The sequence below is a fragment of the Lycium barbarum genome, chromosome 11 (assembly GCF_019175385.1).
Source record: "Lycium barbarum isolate Lr01 chromosome 11, ASM1917538v2, whole genome shotgun sequence".
In the NCBI taxonomy this organism is placed as follows: Eukaryota; Viridiplantae; Streptophyta; class Magnoliopsida; order Solanales; family Solanaceae; genus Lycium; species Lycium barbarum.
This window is the reverse complement of record NC_083347.1, coordinates 112971599-112990154: the sequence shown is the minus strand read 5'-3', so window position 1 is coordinate 112990154 and position 18556 is coordinate 112971599. Positions and strand designations below refer to the sequence as shown.

Here is an 18556-nt window from a genome sequence, read left to right as displayed (position 1 = left end):
AAAAGGAAGAAAAAAAAGAAGCAATTTAAGCCCGGGTCCACAACCAAAATGCCCCAAAAAAAAACATTTTGAACCAAAATACCCCAACAAAAAAAAGAGTTACCAAAGTACCGATAGCACAGTAAAATACTGCGCTATAGCACTAACGGAGACGGAGCCGTTAAGTGCTATAGCGCAGTATTTTACTGCATTATAGAAAAAAAAAAATTTGGTACTTCTATAACGCAGTAAAATACTGCGTTATAGAAGTACCAAATTTTTTTTTTTGTATAACGCAGTAAAATACTGCGTTATATAAACAGTACAAAAAACAAAATTGGCCAACTTTATTTTTTGCAACACTTAGTGTTATTTTCCATACTTTGACCAATAATTAGTCAGTGTGTCAAGATTCCGAAACGTCAATATTTTATATAGAACCTGATATTTTTTTCTGCGTACAATAATGTAGGTCCAATACATCAAGGATACGTAGACGTTCGGATCGTCATTTTAGGGGTTGAAAAGGTGCCTGAAGTAAGTTTTGTTTGAAAAAACTTAGTGTTTTTTCCATACTTTGACCAATGATTAGTCGTGTGTCAAGACTCCGAAACGTCAATATTTTATATAGAACCTGATATTTTTTTCTGCGTACAATAATGTAGGCCCAATACATCAAGGATACGTAGACGTTCGGATCGTCATTTTAGGGGTTGAAAAGGTGCCCGAAGTAAGTTTTGTTTGATAAAACTTAGTGTTTGACTGTAAGGTTAGTTTAGTCAAACTTTATGTGTCGAGAAAATTAGTCAGCTTTATTTTCAAAAATTGAAACCGTAGAAGTGAAATTGACATTCACAGCTACATTGCCCAGGATTTTTACGTTGAAATTTATTGCGTATCACCATCTTATAAGTAAATAAAACTGAAAATTTCATGTCAATTTTGGGGGAAATCGAAATTGAATGGGATAAAAGACGTTTTTTTTTTAAATCGGCTTGGCCATTTGCCCGCATAGATCTCGAAAAATACGCAAGTTAAAAAAAAAACGCATAAAATGAACGTCCGAGCGCAAAGTTATGACCATCTAAAGTTTGACGACTTTACAACTAGTTTTTATCCCTATATTTTTTAGAATTATATTTACATTCAAAATAAAGTTATGTCTTGATTAAAAAATAACACGCTTAAATCAAAATCTTAAAAAATAAAACACCCTAAAGTTTCCAAACAAAACTTACTTCGGGTACCTTTTCAACCCCTAAAATGACTATCCGAACGTCTACGTATCCTTGATGTATTGAGCCTACATTATTGTACGCAGAAAAAAATATCATGTTCTATATAAAATATTGACGTTTCGGAGTCTTGACACACGACTAATCATTGGTCAAAGTATGAAAAAAACACTAAGTTTTTTCAAACAAAACTTACTTCAGGCACCTTTTCAACCCCTAAAATGACGATCCGAACGTCTACGTATCCTTGATGTATTGGACCTACATTATTGTACGCAGAAAAAAATATCAGGTTCTATATAAAATATTGACGTTTCGGAGTCTTGACACACGACTAATCATTGGTCAAAGTATGGAAAAAACACTAAGTTTTTTCAAACAAAACTTACTTCGGGCACCTTTTCAACTCCTAAAATGACGATCCGAACGTCTACGTATCCTTGATGTATTGGGCCTACATTATTGTACGCAGAAAAAAATATCAGGTTCTATATAAAACATTGACGTTTCAGAATCTTGACACACGACTAATTATTGGTCAAAGTATGGAAAATAACACTAAGTGTTGCAAAAAATAAAGTTGGCCATTTTTTTTTTGTACTGTTTATATAGGCAGTAAAATACTGCGCTATAGCACTTAACGGCTCCGTCTCCGTTAGTGCTATAGCGCAGTATTTTACTGCGTTATGTGTACTTTTGTAACTTTTTTTTGTTGGGGTATTTTGGTTCAAAATATTTTTTTGGGGGGCATTTTGGTTCCGGACTCATTTAAGCCCTACCCAGGTATGGAAAATTTCGTTTTATATTGAATAAATATTTTTATAACATTGTTTGTACAGAAAAGGGTCAAATGTAGGGTGGTTTGGTACGTAGATAAAATTATCCCAGGATTATAATTTTGGAATTAATTTATCCTATCTCTTGGGATTAATTTATTCCATCTAGTAGATGGGATAAACTAATCTCAGGATTAATGGGATATCTCATCTTTAAGTTTGGGATGCACTTTATACTTTGTTTGGTACAGCATGATAAATTTATACCTTCTACCAAACATAGTACAAAATTAATCCCACAGTTAGTGCTGGGATATCCCAGCTAATACCGTGTACCAAACGACCCCGTACTATCAGAAATAGTTTAAATATAGGGAAAAGGGTCAAAAATATTCTTCGAACTTATTTTGATCAAAAATACCCCTCCCGTCTGTAAAGTTTTCAAATATACCCCCTGTCTTGACGGAAATTATCCCCCAAAATAACCCGAAATCATTTTGTAAACCCGCTTCATCATTTAAACCTGACTCAACTAAATAATAACCCATAAGATCTTCTTATTTCCCCAATTCCCTCAAACTTACGTATTGGGGGAATAAGGAGATCTTATGGGTTATTATTTAATTGGGTCGGGTTTAAAAAATAATTTCGGATTATTTTTGGGGATAATTGCCAACAAGACAAGGGTATAATTTAAAACTTTAAGGATGGGAGGGGTGTTTCTGACCCAAAATAAATTTGGAGGATATTTTTAGCCCTTTTTTTAAAATAGAGGGGTATTTTTTACCCTTTTCCCTAGTTTAAATATATAACTCTCTTTATACTTTTGGTCTAAATATACTCTTCCGTTATATTTTTGGTCCAAATATATTCATAAATTTACCCTTAATTTAATCGGAATTTATAGGCTAATTTTGCATTAGGGCTTATTGGATCCCTGATTTTAGTTGGGTTTGGTTTCTACTTGTTGGTAGTTGAATGGAAATAAATGCCTAAATAAGAAAAAACAAAATGGGAATAAATGCCAGAAAAGGAAAAAAAAGAACCAAATCAAGCCCTGTTCGGATATGGAAGTTTTTCCAATAAATAATTTTATAACGTTGTTTGTATGCGGAGAACTTTAAAATAGTCCACTTAAGTATGCACATAACAGTTTTGGTCCTTTTAAGTTTTTCAAAAGTCTAGACTTTTAGTCTCCATAAAATATTTACCGAACTTTATCGGTTAGATTGGATGGAAGCAGTGGGAAAAAAAGATTTAGCGATATATATCCAGAAATTCCCATGAAAATCCTAAAATATGCAACACAAGAAACTACATACTAAAAAGATATAAGAAAAAAATAGCAAAAATTAAACCTCAAAGAGCTGTACCTGATTCTTGAAATAAATGAAAAATAACAGAAACTACAAAAATTGTGCCTTTAATGTGTGTTCTCGCTTATTTTTTTTTCATAGTTCCCATTAAATCAAACTGGCAGAGTTTGGTAAATACTTTAAGGAGACTAAAAATGTTAACTTTCGGCAAACTTAAAGAACTAAAATTGTTAAGTGCATACTTAAGGTAATATTTTGAACCTACCATCAAACATAAGGGACCATTTTTATCATTTTCTCTTTGTATTCTTTGAGATGAGTTTTTGGTTAGTCTTTCAAAATGAATTTTTCAAGTTCGAAAAAACATGTCATTTTAGTCAAAACATTTTTACTTTTTCCATAGCAAATACATGTGAACACACGTTCAAACACAACTTCAACTTCTAAATGTCATTTAAAAATTCAAAAAATATATGTCCAAACACCTACTTCTAACTATCTAAGAGTTGTTTGTTTGGTTTGTATAATTTTCGATGAAAATTTAATTTATAACATTTAGGCTTTAGGTTTTGGGGATGTCATTGAGACTTTTGTGGAATTATTGTAAATTGAAACCATATTGGTTCATTAAATTTATGCACACTGAGGCTATTACGAAAGTTGGATACTTGGGAGAATATTAATCTAGAACTGTGACTCAGAAAAGTTCTGCAATTTCCAATTAGTGAACTAATCAAATTGTAAGTATAAGATCAAAGACATGTACTTTTGTTAGTAACATCCCTGAACTTCCTATAGACATGGAAGTAACACTACTAAAAAAATCAGTGAAAATCAACCAAAATTTTCGACCACATGAGGTCGAAAAAGCCGATTTTTCGACCAAAATTTCAACCTCATGTGGTCGGAAAAAAAAATTCTTCCTACACTAAGAAAATACAGTTTTCGACCTTGTGTGGTCAAAAACTGCATTTTTTATGTAAATATTATTAAAAAAATTCTACCTACATTAAGAAAATATAGTTTTCAATTACAAATTAATGTAACTAATAATGATAGAAATGGGATTGAGGCAAAAAAATTACTTACCTTTAGTGGTGGCGGACAGCAAGCTAGGGCTTCAACGAGGACAGGCAATGGTAGGGATGGGACGTCGGCGGCGGGGGAGGGGTGTGGTGGGGATGGGGCGTAGGTGGCGTTTGAGGGTGAGGTGGGGATGGGATTTTGGGATTTTAGGTTTTAGAAGAGTACTAAAACGATCTGATTTTGGGGGAGTATAATTAAGTTAGATTTGACCAAATTTGACTTAATTATTTCAATCGTATGCGGTCGAAATATGATTTTTTTAATTAATTTTTTATAAAATATTTTTTTTTCATTTATTATTTGTACAAAAATAAGTTTCGACCTCATGTGGTCGAACTTTCATTTCCCGTTTAAATATCGACCCCGTGAGGTCGAAATCCAAAAAAAAAATGAAATTCTGAAACTTTTCGATCTCGTGTGGTCGATTTTTTTCGACCAAGAAGTGTGATCGAAATTTGTTTGTCGAAAAACTCTGTTTTTTTAATAGTGTAAAACTTTTGATTGGTATCTTTTATTGAAAAAAAAAATATTCGAATCAAAAGCTACGACTGGAAAATAGCAAAACGAGAAACCAAAGAGAAAAAAAAATTCCCAGTAACAAGGGATTACACAACCTTATCAAATTGCATTCGAAATGGGTTGCAAGTACTATTAGCTAAAACAAAGTCCAGGCAATCCCTAACTAGACGTCATTGATCACCATTGACAACAAGATGTCATTCTTTTCTTTCGTACAAGGGAAAAGGGTTAATTTTGCCCTTGAACTATGTGAAATGATCCAAATGTAACCTTGAAATTTTGCCAAATAGTCTAGATTTGGCCATAATACTTATCGGTCACTATCCTTCATCCCTCTAAATCAATTACCTGGCAGTTGGAGGTTCTAAGTGTTGAAGAAGATGGCGGTATCGCTACTATCAGTGACCCTTTTCTTCAAAGTTCAGTGCTAAATCTAGACAATATCGCATAATTCAAGGGCAACTCAAAGGAAATGTCTAGATCATTTCGCAAAGTGCAAGGGCAAATTTAACCCTTTTCTCTTAATTTTATACAGTATCAATGCCATCTACTTCAAGATTGAAGCAACACAACCACTAAGTCAAGATCATTGGACAAGTATTGACATGCAAAGACGTTGATCCAACTTATATGTTGTTAATCCAACTTGTGAAAGGACAGAATACGGTATTTCTTCAAGAAATAAGATGAAAACCAAAAAGATGGTTGGGGGTGGGAGCATAATTTATGTAAATATAAACAAATAGCAAAGTATAAGTTACCTATCTACACAAATGCAGAGAAGAATAGACATCAATCTGGGGACATATTTGTACAAAGAAAGCAAAATTTTGACTAATAGGTGTGTGTATTTGAAGGAATGGACAGGCTTATAGGTGTGTGTACAATTTCGATTTTTTAATTTAAAAAGTGATCACATAGTTACAGCAAATCTCATGAATAAGGAAGAAATGGATCTTTTTTTAATATATGTGTACAAAATATAGTGACGACATAGTTTCAGCATATTTTACCATTTCTCGCAGCAAGTGAAGTCATAATGGCATTAATTTCCTTCTCCATGCCCTTGAGTCCAAACATGTAGACTATAAGACTAATGTGTTGTCTTTGTCGAGTAAGTCTAATCTAGGCGACCAAAATGGTTAAAAATAAACAAGTAACCATCAATCCGACACATAGATATGAGTTGGGTAACTAAACTTTTTTAAAAATGAATCAAATATAGATATTATTCATTAAAAATGAATCTCCTGATGGTATCCATATTATTAATATTTTTCATGAATTCTTACTTTCTAGGAGTAAACTTATTTTGACATTTAACTTGTGTTCTCACCTGACTATTTCTTAAACCGTGAATAACATGGATATCCATATTAACGGGCCACATATTCTATCCGTTTTTATCACACCCATATCCATCCGATCTGCTCGTTTGCCCCTCCTAGTCCCATCCATGATTCTTCCCATATTAAAAAGCTGATTAATCCATATTTTGATGAACAAGTTAAAATCATAAACAAACTTCTCATATTAAAAATCTTATTAAGCCACATTGATATTATTACATTTACTTTGGTCAAGCAGAGAAGGCAAAGTGGATAATCAAGAAAGTATAGTAAAACAATCTATGGATCGACCAATTGTAAGAAGCCCATACGTTTAAGAAGACAATTTGTACCAATGTTAATAGGGAGCCCATGTTAATATTTAGAGGAGTGGTATTATGTTGTGAACAGGCCCATTTCTGACTATTCTGTTGGACTAGATGCTGAAAAGGTAATTGGGCCAAAAGTTAAAATGAAGAGAAGTCCAGGAAATTACACCCAATAACTTTGGAAATTGGTGACTGAAAACTTTTGATCTCGGCTTGTTTCATGGGCAAATCCTCAAGGTCAAAAGTAAAAAATTGTTAAATACAATTTTTTGTTCGTAAGGCAATCAGGATCAAAAGTTCAAGACCACCGCCAAAGTCCTTCTTGTAAATCACCTACAAAAGTTAGGGAAGTGCATTGGTATTGGATTTTCAGCGGTGGATCAAAAGCTTTAGTTACGGGTTCTCGGAAATCTAGTAGCTTTTATTCACACCATGTATAAGCATTAAAACGTTTTTTCAAAAATTTATAAATATTTGATTGTGGACCCATTATTATTGTAAATTAATCTGAAATTTATGTAGGAACCCAAAAACTTCAAATCATGAATCTGTCTCTACCAATTTTGGTGCCACTATTTGAGTTATGGTCTAAGTTTATAAATTTTTGTACGTCTATCCACTTTGGAATAACTTCAGACATGCGGTGTTTGAACTTCAAATATATATATGATTGAACTCGGTCATTTTTTGCCTGATTTAAGTCATTTTAGCTTGAACATCAAGCAGAAATACCTTAACTTCAGTCATATATAACTCTAGACATTTTATTCTACGGCATGTCTTATATTTGTTAAAGCTCGATTCAAATTACTATTATTCCTAATCTCTTATTTTTGAGTCTAAAGTCATGTGTTTGCTCTTCCCCATGGAAAAGTTTGATGTGAAGGATTACCAATGGCTGCACATGGCTTGTTTTCTGAGTTATTAGTTTCTCTGTTTCAAATAGATCAAGGATAATATTATGTGGCTGACAGTGCCACGCTTACATTGTAATCAGACAATTTATTTATTTCGAGCAATTTAGATTCATGAATTAGGTCTCGAAACACATATACATTATAATCTCTTGAAAATTGAAATTCATGTGAATTATAGACCTAACAAAAAATAAGGCGATAGTATGAATTAGTTGGATTGTATATTCTACTTATGTTAGTGTTCACTTAAGGCCTAATATTTATTGTGAGTTTTTTTTTTTTAATCTTATTAGAAATTTACGATGCCAATAAAAAATATAAAAACACATCTACTTTTTTTTATTTAATTTGCAATACATCTATATTGATATGAGACTTAAATAAAGGGATAGGGATACTAATGAATTGATACGAACTTGTATGGATCCGCGCGGGGAGGGGGGGGGGGGCTGCTATCCAAATACGAATTTGGTAGAATCCAATAGCTTTTGCCTAAACAACGTATTTGTATTAAGAAATTTATTAAATATGTATAAATACTAAATTTAGAACTCAGTTATTATCATTTGAAGTAGCCCTTTTAAAATCTAGGATAACAAAGTTGAAATTCAGACTCCGCCTTCGTATGATTAGGGGTGTTCACGGTCCGGTTTGACTCGGTTTTTTATTAAAACCAGGAGCGGACCTATGTGCTTTTTCGTGGTGCTCCAGTACCTGTTAAATCCAACGTAGACTAGGTATAGTTATATAAGAAATATATAAAATTTGGGTATAAATGTTAAAAAAGCACCCTGGAAACGAATAAGACAGCTGAGTGCTTTGATTTTCAAGTGGAACTTAAAGGCTGGGTGGAAGGGGACCTGTGTTCGAACCTGTTGGTCAACATTTCATTTTTGGTAATAACAATATTAAATGTAGTTATCTTTTAGTTGCACCCACGACCCTTAAATTCTGGATCCGCCACTGATTAAAACCAAACCAAACAAAACCAATTAACTCGGTTTTTTTTTTAATATTCAAACCAAACCAAACCATTATAGTATAAATTGTATCGGTTTCGATTTTTTCGGTTTGGTTTGATTTTTTCGGATTTTAAGAATGTATTAATACAAAGAACCTTTGAATTAAATGATAACTAAATACGGCTTTGACGTGATTCATTCAAATCTAAGAATCTTCTTAATTAATTCATTAACTTTATTTAGGTATAGGCCTATGGCTATGGGCATAGGCATTACAGAAACATAACATCTACTTTTCATGATTCTAGTTACCTCCCTACATATAGCGTTTTGATATTACATAGCCCTCTGGAATTTTTGTTTTCTAGACTAATCATGTTTATGAAACATTGAAAAGAAAGCACAAAAATCAAAGCGGAAAATGATAAACAGAAAGACAAAATCATCTACCAAATCTTTTTAAATTCCAATTGCCATTTTCTTCCCTTTAATTTGATACGGATAAAATGCTAGTTATTAGTAGTAATTCAGATGGCATGTAAAAGAGAGAACCGTAAAACTGGATAAGGGGAAATTTTTTTATTTTACCTTAAACTTAAATGGGCTATACTTTTCTTTCTAATTATTTGAATTTATATTGGACTTGGTCTGAGCCAAAATTTTGAAGAATATATATATATATATATATATATATATATATATATATATATATATATATATATATATATATATATATTTTTTTTTTAAAATATGTATGTATCTATTGGTTTGGTTCGAGTTTTTTTGGTTTAACACCAAACCAAATCAAACCAAATGTTATCGGTTTTTTAAAATTTAAAACCAAATCAAGTCAAACCAAGCCGGTTTTCGGTTTATTAAGTCGATTTGACTCGGTTCACCGGTTCGGATCGATTTTTCGGTCTCATTTGAACACCTCTACGTATGATATTGAATACTGCACTGAACAAGCACAAACAAATCGAATAACTACTAAAAAATCATGCAGACGACCCTATTTATTTCTTGGCAGGATCTAAAACAAATTTGAATTAGTTAAGATGGTAAATTTCAAACAACGGACGTGGAAGGTTCTTTGTACGTTTCTTTAAGAAAGATGATTGACTGTGATGGAGCAATCAACGTATCTAAGTGAAATGAGAATTTTTGTAGTTTTTTTTTTTTTCCTTTTTCCTACTTCTGTTTGACCTATTTTCTTATTTAAAAAGCTGAAGATGCTGCTGGTGCACTTTTATCCTTTCAGACAATTTTGCCTTGTGAGGGTGCAGGGTTAGACATTGACATTAGGTTATAATATTAATATTTTTAAAAAATACATAAAGGAGTGGACATGGTATATCATTATTATAGAAGGGCAGACATGTGCCTCATTTATTGTTGTATCTAGGTTATGTTCTACGAATAATTTCATACATGTGCCTACTAGTGACAATGATAGGTTGTTGTGTAATGTACGTACGGAAATTCACCATTATAAAATCGCTGATGGGAAAATTATTAGACAAAAAAACTGGCATGAAATAATAAATTTCCTCAGCAGTCGGTAGCTATAGAAAAAGTTGTGGGTTAAATATCACTAAAACTATGATATGAGTTGGGAGAGATCTTGAAATTATTCACAGAATATATGGTCCATCTCTACGAACTAAATCTAGTTAATTTCAATTTCGGGAGCTTATGTTAAAAAATGTTACTATCATGGTCAATATAAATATTATAAAATATTTTACCGTTTTTACGTGCTATGAATTTATTTTACAGATAAAATGAAAAAATTAACTTGGATGAAAAAATTAACTTGTTATATTAGATTATATTTATACTACACTTCACACAGTTACACTGTAAAAAATTCTCACTATTAATATACAGTGATATTTAAAACGTAAATCATTTTGAGATTGCATTTTCAGTATCATGGACAACCAGTTAGAGATATATAATTGAAAGCCGATTTTTCAGTTCCAAATCGAATTCGTCAAGCTGGCTTTAAATATTTTATTAGGGCTTCTGGATTCTGGAGCCACCACATTTATCGAAGAACAACTGTATTTGTGAAAATCAGTTATGAAGGTTCACTTCCAGCCTGTAAACAAATGCAAAAAGCTCGTATGTTATAAAGAAAACAGTATAAATCAATTAATCAAATATGACTCATATCTCAAGAACTAGTTGAGGTCGATTAAATGAATTTACAGATATTTCTTGAAGCGAGAGAGAGAGATCTTAAAAAGAAAAAACATCTAATCCAACTTTTTTCGAATTAATTTCATTCCAGCACTGGTAAACCATTTGTCTTTTAAGACATAGTATTAAGTAGGCGTTTGGCCATAGAAATAAAATAAAAAATCACTTTATTTGGATCTTTTGAAGTTGGAGTTGGAGTTGGAATTGTGTTTGGTTTATAGTTTTTGCAAATAATATTTGGTTGTTTGAATGTATTTTTCTAAAAAACGTGAAATATGATTTATATCTCTAATTTCTAAAAATTAACAAAACCATCCAAAACAAGTCATAAACATAACCAGCCGGTTGAATCAAAACAAGCGATTACACAATTACATCAAAACAACTGATATATTAGTGAAAACAACTTTCAGCAGAATGAAACTTCACATTCGCATACCACATCCCCTCCCCTGACACATCAACCCCCCACCTCTTAAAAAAAAAAAAAAAAGGACCCGGGAATGGTAAAAACTTACCCTCACCAGGTGTTTACACCCACTCAATTACGTTAACCATTGATAATAAACTAAGTATTGATAATAAACTAAGGTCTAGAATTCTTTTTTTAATAAAGAAAAAAAGAAAACAAAGTTAATAACGGAATGTCACAACGGTCTTTGTTATTACAAATTTTTGGTTACCAAAATCTTATTTGCTATTGCAAATTTCTGATTATTGCAAATATCTGGATCAACATCTTGTTTTTTAATACCAAAATTATTTTTTTGTTATTGCAGATTTCTAGTTATTGTATCATCTATCACATTCATAGTCTTAACTAAGTGACATTAATTAAGATATTGGAGGTGAAATAGAAGTATAATAAATGAATATGATGATAAATTAGAAACACTAAATAATCTAAGAATGGACTGATATTTTCATGATCATACTGTTGATGGAAAATAAAAATAGTTATGGCCTCTGGGATGTGGTTAATTACCGACATAGAAGTATTAAGAAATTACAGTCAACCTACTTAATTATTGTTTAGAAGATAACCGAAATAGCGTGAGAATATTTTATATTATTAATTAAGATCATCCGCAATATACTTGGTTAAATATTAATATTTATAATTATATAATATGATAGGTGTCATTTATTTAACTTGTTGGGTGTAAACACCCGATACGATAAGTTTTTACCTGAAGAAAACAAATCCTTTAATCAACTGATGTAATAAATTACCACTAATGTATCGTCATTCATAAGATTTAAGCACATTTGTTGCATATGTAAAGTTAGAAAGAGTGACATTGTTATGCAGACTATCCCCACCTTATACTTGTGCCCCATACAAAACCTAACAAGAACTAATTAAACCAAATAGTTAGTTATAAGCACTACCAATACTAAAATAAACGGGGTTAAATTTATAAAAATAAAAGATTTAGGGTAAAGTTTGAAAAAGGAAAAATAAAAGCAAGGGTCAAAATCAGAAAGTGAAAATTGTGAAAACAGGGTTTTGATTATTTTCCAAATTCCATTTGAGATTTTCATGGCCAAACACTAGTTTTCAAAAAAAAGTGAAAAAATATTTCGGAAAAAAGTGAATAATTTCCATGACCAAACGGGTCCTAAGATTCTCTCTACATTCCTACACTGTCATACACATCTTTAGTTAGACCGAGGCTTGTTTGAATATGAATGCACATTCGAATATTAAGACGTGTATAAGATATGTATATTAAATAATTAAGATTATTTACTTTTTTTAATATATAAATCTGTATTTATCTAAAACTTAATAAATACAAAATTAAAATAAAATACTTATTAATCTAATACTATATCAACATATATTTTTAAAAATAATATGTTAATTGGTTGTAGTGATGGTTAAGAGTGGTGGTAGTGGTGTCGACTGGAAGTGGGGGTTAGAGGTGGCGTTGGTTGATATTAGTGGTTGTAGGTACTATAGGTAATAGTGATGAGACGGGCAATAGTTGTGAATGTTGGTGGATGATGGTGGTAGTTGGAGGTGATGGCTAAATAATTATGGTGGATGATAGTGATGGCTATGGTGGTGGTGATTGATAGGCGATGTGTATATTAGTGGTGGCTGATGATAGTGATCGTTGATAGTGATTAATAGTTGTATGATAATAGTAATTGATGGTGATGATAGTAAATCGTGGCTGGTGATGGTGAATATTGTTGTGGTGATTGATAGTGATAGTGGTTGTGGTGGTTGTTAATAATGACAAGGGGTGGTTAGTGGTGATAGCATCTTAATGATATTAAGCCTTTGTTATAGATCATTTAGATTTATTCAGACCTATTAAGTGGTTGTAAAATAAGAAAAGACAAACTCATTTAACGATTAAGACTTAAAACAAATACACTTAATGTTCAAAATTTAAATTATTAAATTACGACCTTCATTAAGTGCAAACAAATGAGCTGTAAAAATGTTGTTGTTAAACTCCGTACATGATCTAAATATAACAGCAATAACAAAGTCTTAACATATAATAAAACACTAATTCTTAATTACAACTCAGGGATTGGCCTGGTGGCAATTGGCTTGAGCCTTGGGGTGCTCCCTTTCAAGGTCTCAAGTTCGAAACCCACTGGGTGCAAACAATTTCTGAGGGCCATCGGACTGGGGTAAAACCTTGAATTACCCGTGGTGCACTTGCGGGAAACTCCTTGCCGAGGGCCTGTGCACCCCCGGGATTAGTCGGGGCTCAAAGAGACCGGGACATCCGGTGCTTAATAAAAAAAAAAAACAAACGAACAAGAAAGCCGAAAAAATTGATTCTCCATACATCTCAAGAACAAGGGATTTTTGTGTCTTAGATACAATAATACATATTCTGGAACAAAAAAGTTACGACAGAGGTAGAGCATTAGCAATGCTGAATCATCCAATTAGGAGCTTATTCTACACAACTAGTGCAGGGTTAAAAAGGCATATCTTATGTACAGTTCTAACCAAAAGGAAACAAAAAGAAAATCTAAAACAAGTAACAGAAAATTTCACCTTATAACACAAATTATTCTGCAGAGTGAGTCATTGTTAATCAATGGAATCCCCTTGATCCTCTAGACTGATAAAGTTCCAGTCTGCCATTTGCTTCTTGCAACAATTTCTCCCCCTTTTCATGTTGGCTCAAGTACGCGTGCTTCGAGGCCCATTCGAGCACTGTCAACACCTCGGCTTGAGCAAGCGCTTCGCTATCAGGAACGTGCAATGCGATGTAACAAAGCAGAACTAATGCGGGACCTTGAACTTTTTGTTCACCAAAGTAAACAAGTTGAATCAAATGTTTTGCACCACCAGCATTTATAATTGCCTTTGAATGATCCATGTGAAGGTAGTTATCCGAACAAGCAAATTTCGTAAGTGCTATAGCAGCTTCTTTAGAAATTCCTGGTTCGGGCACGTCGAGCAGCTTAACTAACGGACTAATCATCCGTGTTTCTGTTGCTCGAAAAGTCCTAGCTAAATTCCCGATAGCATTAATACACGGAATAAGCAAATCCGAGTCTCCTTTTTCGATGATTCTCAGCAATTGATCGACAACGGCTTTACAAGCTGTCGTATTAGGCTTGAACGCTGATCGTCTCAAATCGGAATCTCGTTCTGCCACTGCTGTGATTTCCATTACCGCCATCGAAGAATTGTACTTAACATCGTCGGTTCCTTTCTCCAAGAGTACCGCGAAGCAAAGTAGGGCCCGCGATTCAGTAATGCTGCGAAAAACAACAACAATAACTATGCGTCAGTCCCAAACAAATTGGGGTTAACTATATGAATCCTCATTCTCCATTTTCGATCATACCATATCATCATCATAATAACAAAATAAAAGTGAAAAATACATTAAGAATATATATGTAAATAATACTAGGCTGAAGTGGTGAAAACACCCCTAAACTTGACACGAATTATTACTTTAATCCCCAAACTATTGCTACACTTAAAAACACCCCTAATATTGGCAAACTGAATTTAAATTCACCCCATGTTACCACATGGCATAGCAAGAAAATGCCAAGTGGACAGTGCGTAGATTCACGTTGCAGAGGTGTCCTAACATGGGGGTGAATTTAAATTAAGTTGGCCAAGATTAGGGGTGTTTTTAAGAGGGTCAATAGTCCAGGGACTAAAGTACGAAAACGTGCCAAGTTTAGGGGTGTTTTCACCACTTCAGCCATAATACTAATACTACTACTATTATTAATAATAATAACAATAAAAGTTTCAGACGAGTCTAAAACTTGTCCTCAACTAGTATCTATTACCTGCGACAAATAGAGGAATTTCCCTTGGCTAGTTTCCATAAAGCTTGTGCAGCCATCGCCTTCATATAAGCCTTGGTAGCAGGATCCTCATTTTCCCTCCCTTTATTGTTACCCGCCCCTGTTGAACAAACATTGCTCTGATTGAAATGATTTTGCTTCACGACATTATTTACGTTAACACCATTGACAAGATTCTGCTGAGGGGTCGTCTTCGTTAGACCCTTCATCGACATAGTGGCGGTAATCACATTGTGCATTTGATTAGACTTGTTATTGCCCAACGGATGTGGAATATGAGTCGTCTTGGCATCCTCCTCCTTCGCCTTTTTGTTCACATTACTATTGTTATTGCTAGCCAAAACAACAGCATGAATCGAAGTGGCTTTGCTTATGATGGTATATTTGCTATGCTCTTGGACCGTCTCAAACGCGAGATGGCTAACGAGTAACCGGACTATATTATGCTGCTGGAAAAGATCTTGGCATTTCGGGTAATGTGAAGCGAGCTCAGCAACTGCCCATGCTACTACTGACTGAACTTTCATCGGACCTTCTTTGAGGATTTTCGCGAAGACTGAGCAAACTCCAGCATGTACCATGTGTTCAACACTTTCCGGGTCGCGTCCAAGAAGTCCAATTGCCTGAGCTGCATTTTCTTGACCTTCCAATTTCCCTTCCTTCAATAATTTCAACAAAGGTCCAACTCCACCTGTGGAGACATAGTATAATAAATTAATTAAAAGTATGCTCTTTCTAATAGCTTAATTTCTTTTGAATCATAAAAATGCCTTCAACTTTTAATAGCTTGAACGTATCAACATAATTCAAAATGGTATTAAACCAGATAGAATTCCGGTTCGATGCTACAAAAAGCACAGAAAATATTTCCACATATGTTTGGTCCATGAAAAAAGAAGGTCTGCACGTGACTGAACATGTTGAAACGTAATAGGATTATTGGCACTGTATAGCATTTTTTGAGGCCAATGTTTAACTATTGTCTCAGTTAACCCGATAGGCTAAATTTTGCTTTTAAAATTAGAGAAATTAACATAAATAGTCACTCACCAAAATAATAGCCAACAGATATATATTTTTTGTATATTAGTGTATAATAGACAACAAATATACATTTTTGATACAAACTAATGTATATTTGGCTAGCCCATATAATTATTTTTGACCGACCAGCCAATTGTGTAACTTGCCCTTAAAATTAGTTGGATGATTTTCGTTTTTGCGGCTAAATTTAGCCCACTGAGGTGACGGGAAAAAAAAATAATCAAATAATGGCCTCAAAAAAGAAAATTTGTGCAAATGTTATTTGTTCATACTATTCGAAAATGTCAGACTGGTGTGTGTCGGATCCAACACGTGTGCGATAATATTTTTGGAGAGTCTGAACAGCATAACACAATATAATTAACTACTATAATTATACTGTAAAGTTTAAGCTTTTAGATGAGAGTTTCAATGACGCACCTTCTTCGATGATCAACTTCCCATAACGATCATTATCCCTGGCTAACGAAACCAACGAAGCAGCAGCATCCGTTCTCTGATCAGGCAAGCCCGTATACAAAATCGCAATCTGTTCCCATATCAAACACAATATTGGCTCATTCGCAGCAATAGGTGGCAACCCCAAATACTCATCACCCCTCTCACTCGCATTAGCAGAAACACGTAACAACCATGACACATCTCCAATAGAATTCTCCAGTAGGGAAGTCATTTTCCTAAACGCAGCAGCAGGAATGATAGTGAAGACACGTTTTACTAAGCCGTTGGCACGACATTTTGTTACGATGGATAGTGCTTTTTGAAGTACTTGTTCAGTGTCTTCGATGATACGTTTAGTTGGACGTTGGTAAAGGTCGTTACTCGCACGCGCTGCTTGACGTAGCAGCGCGGCGAGTTTTTCTGTCTTGAATTTTATATCTAAGCAGTCTTGTTTGAAGGATTGTGCTTCATCTGCTGCTTTTGTTACTTGGTCTGCTAATTGGATTGGCTTTGTTAAGATCTGTTTCACTATGTCAGCCATTGAATAACACAAATTATAAGCCTAGTTCAAAGAATACAAAAAATGGAGAAATACTGAACCAAAAAGAAATGTCCAGAAAAGTGGTAGGGTTTATTTTTATTGTTGTTTTTGTTTTTGGTGTAGTGAAATGAGCAAAGAAATGAGCTGGGGTTTTGGATTTGTGGGTTTAATAGAATACTGTTTGCATCGAGAAGTTGCAAATGGAGACCAGAGACTTGGTAATAATTTCAGCAAAATTACAGATCAAGAAGTACAGAAATGGAGTCTATTTTCAGTTTCCTTTTAAATATTGAACCAAAAGGACACGTCAAGAAAAGAGGTGACAAGTGGGTGGGGTTATTTTAATTGTATATATATTTTTTTTTTTTTGTGTGTGTGTGTACTGAAATGAACAATGGGTAAGAAGAAAGAAAAGGAAATGGAAGTGGGGTTTTGGATTTGTGGGTTTTAATAATAGCAGACTGTTTGCATCGAGAAGTTGCAAATCTGAGACTAGAGATTTGGAAATAACTTCAAAGAAATACCAATCAAGAAGTACTGAAATGGAGTTTTTATTCAGTTTACTTTGAAAATTTTGGAGGATAAAAATGGAGAAGTGAACCAAAAGGAAATTCTTTTTTGGTGTTGAAAGGATAAAGAAATGAAGATGGCAGATTTGTTTACATTGAGAAGTTGCTTTTGAAGATTTGACAGTGGAGTTGGAGTGAGCTGCTATCGGAGAGATTTGTGGGTTTAATAAAGTAGGAGACCTTTTTATATAGTCAGTAGGCTGTTCACGATTTTTGTTAAAATTAAAATTTAATCAAATTGAATAAAAAAATTAATATTTGGTTTGATTTGGTTTTAAATTTTAAAAACCGATAATATTTGGTTTGGTTATGATTCTATTAAAAAATAACCGAATAAATAACCGAACCAAACCGATAAATTATATACATAAATTATATACATAAATTTTATAATTATTTATATGTATAATATTAGTTTTTCATAAATAATTATAAATATTTTATATCTTTTAATCATTAATTTGATTTTTAGTCTACTTATTTCACATGATTGTTTAAGGTCCATGTTTTTAAGAATATATCCAAGCTCATGTCTTTAAGTCTTTTAACTCTTTAAGTGTTAAGTGTAAACCTACTAACAGAAGCTCACGTTAGAGTCTAATGTCTTTAACTTAAATTTTTAGCCTTTCTTTGTCAGCCATTTGATTTTAGGTTGTTTCTTCTTCTTTTTTCGAATTTATACCTTCTTTTTTTCTTGTCTGAATGGGTCCTAAACTTCTAATATTTTTTATATGAAAAGGACAGAGGTTGTAGATTTGGAGATTCTTATAGAAGATACTTCAGTAACATCAGCAGTTGCTGCAACTCAAGCACATGACCCTAATACTTCTTCCGTGAGTAATCCTCCTAAAAAGCAGAAAAGAACATCTCCTTGTAGTCAAGACCCTAGCCTCGGGGATAATGATAGAAAAACATCTGAAGTTTGGGATCATTACACAAAGTTTTTTTAATAAAATGGGCGAATTGGGGGCAAAATGCTAGTACTGCCCCAAAGT

The 18556-nt window shown here is 33.2% G+C and overlaps 1 protein-coding gene across 1 annotated transcript; it reads right to left on the bottom strand.

Annotated features, from left to right (window-relative positions):
* Positions 1–13144: 13144 nt before the first annotated feature.
* LOC132619124 (uncharacterized) lies at positions 13145–17696 on the bottom strand. Its single transcript, XM_060334083.1, has 3 exons — positions 16431–17696; positions 14949–15657; positions 13145–14396 (listed from the first exon to the last, which is right to left on the bottom strand). The coding sequence occupies exons 1-3, from the start codon at positions 16990–16992 to the stop codon at positions 13724–13726; spliced, it is 1944 nt and encodes a 647-aa protein (XP_060190066.1). The 5' UTR covers positions 16993–17696; the 3' UTR covers positions 13145–13723.
* Between the last annotated feature and the right edge of the window lie 860 nt (positions 17697–18556).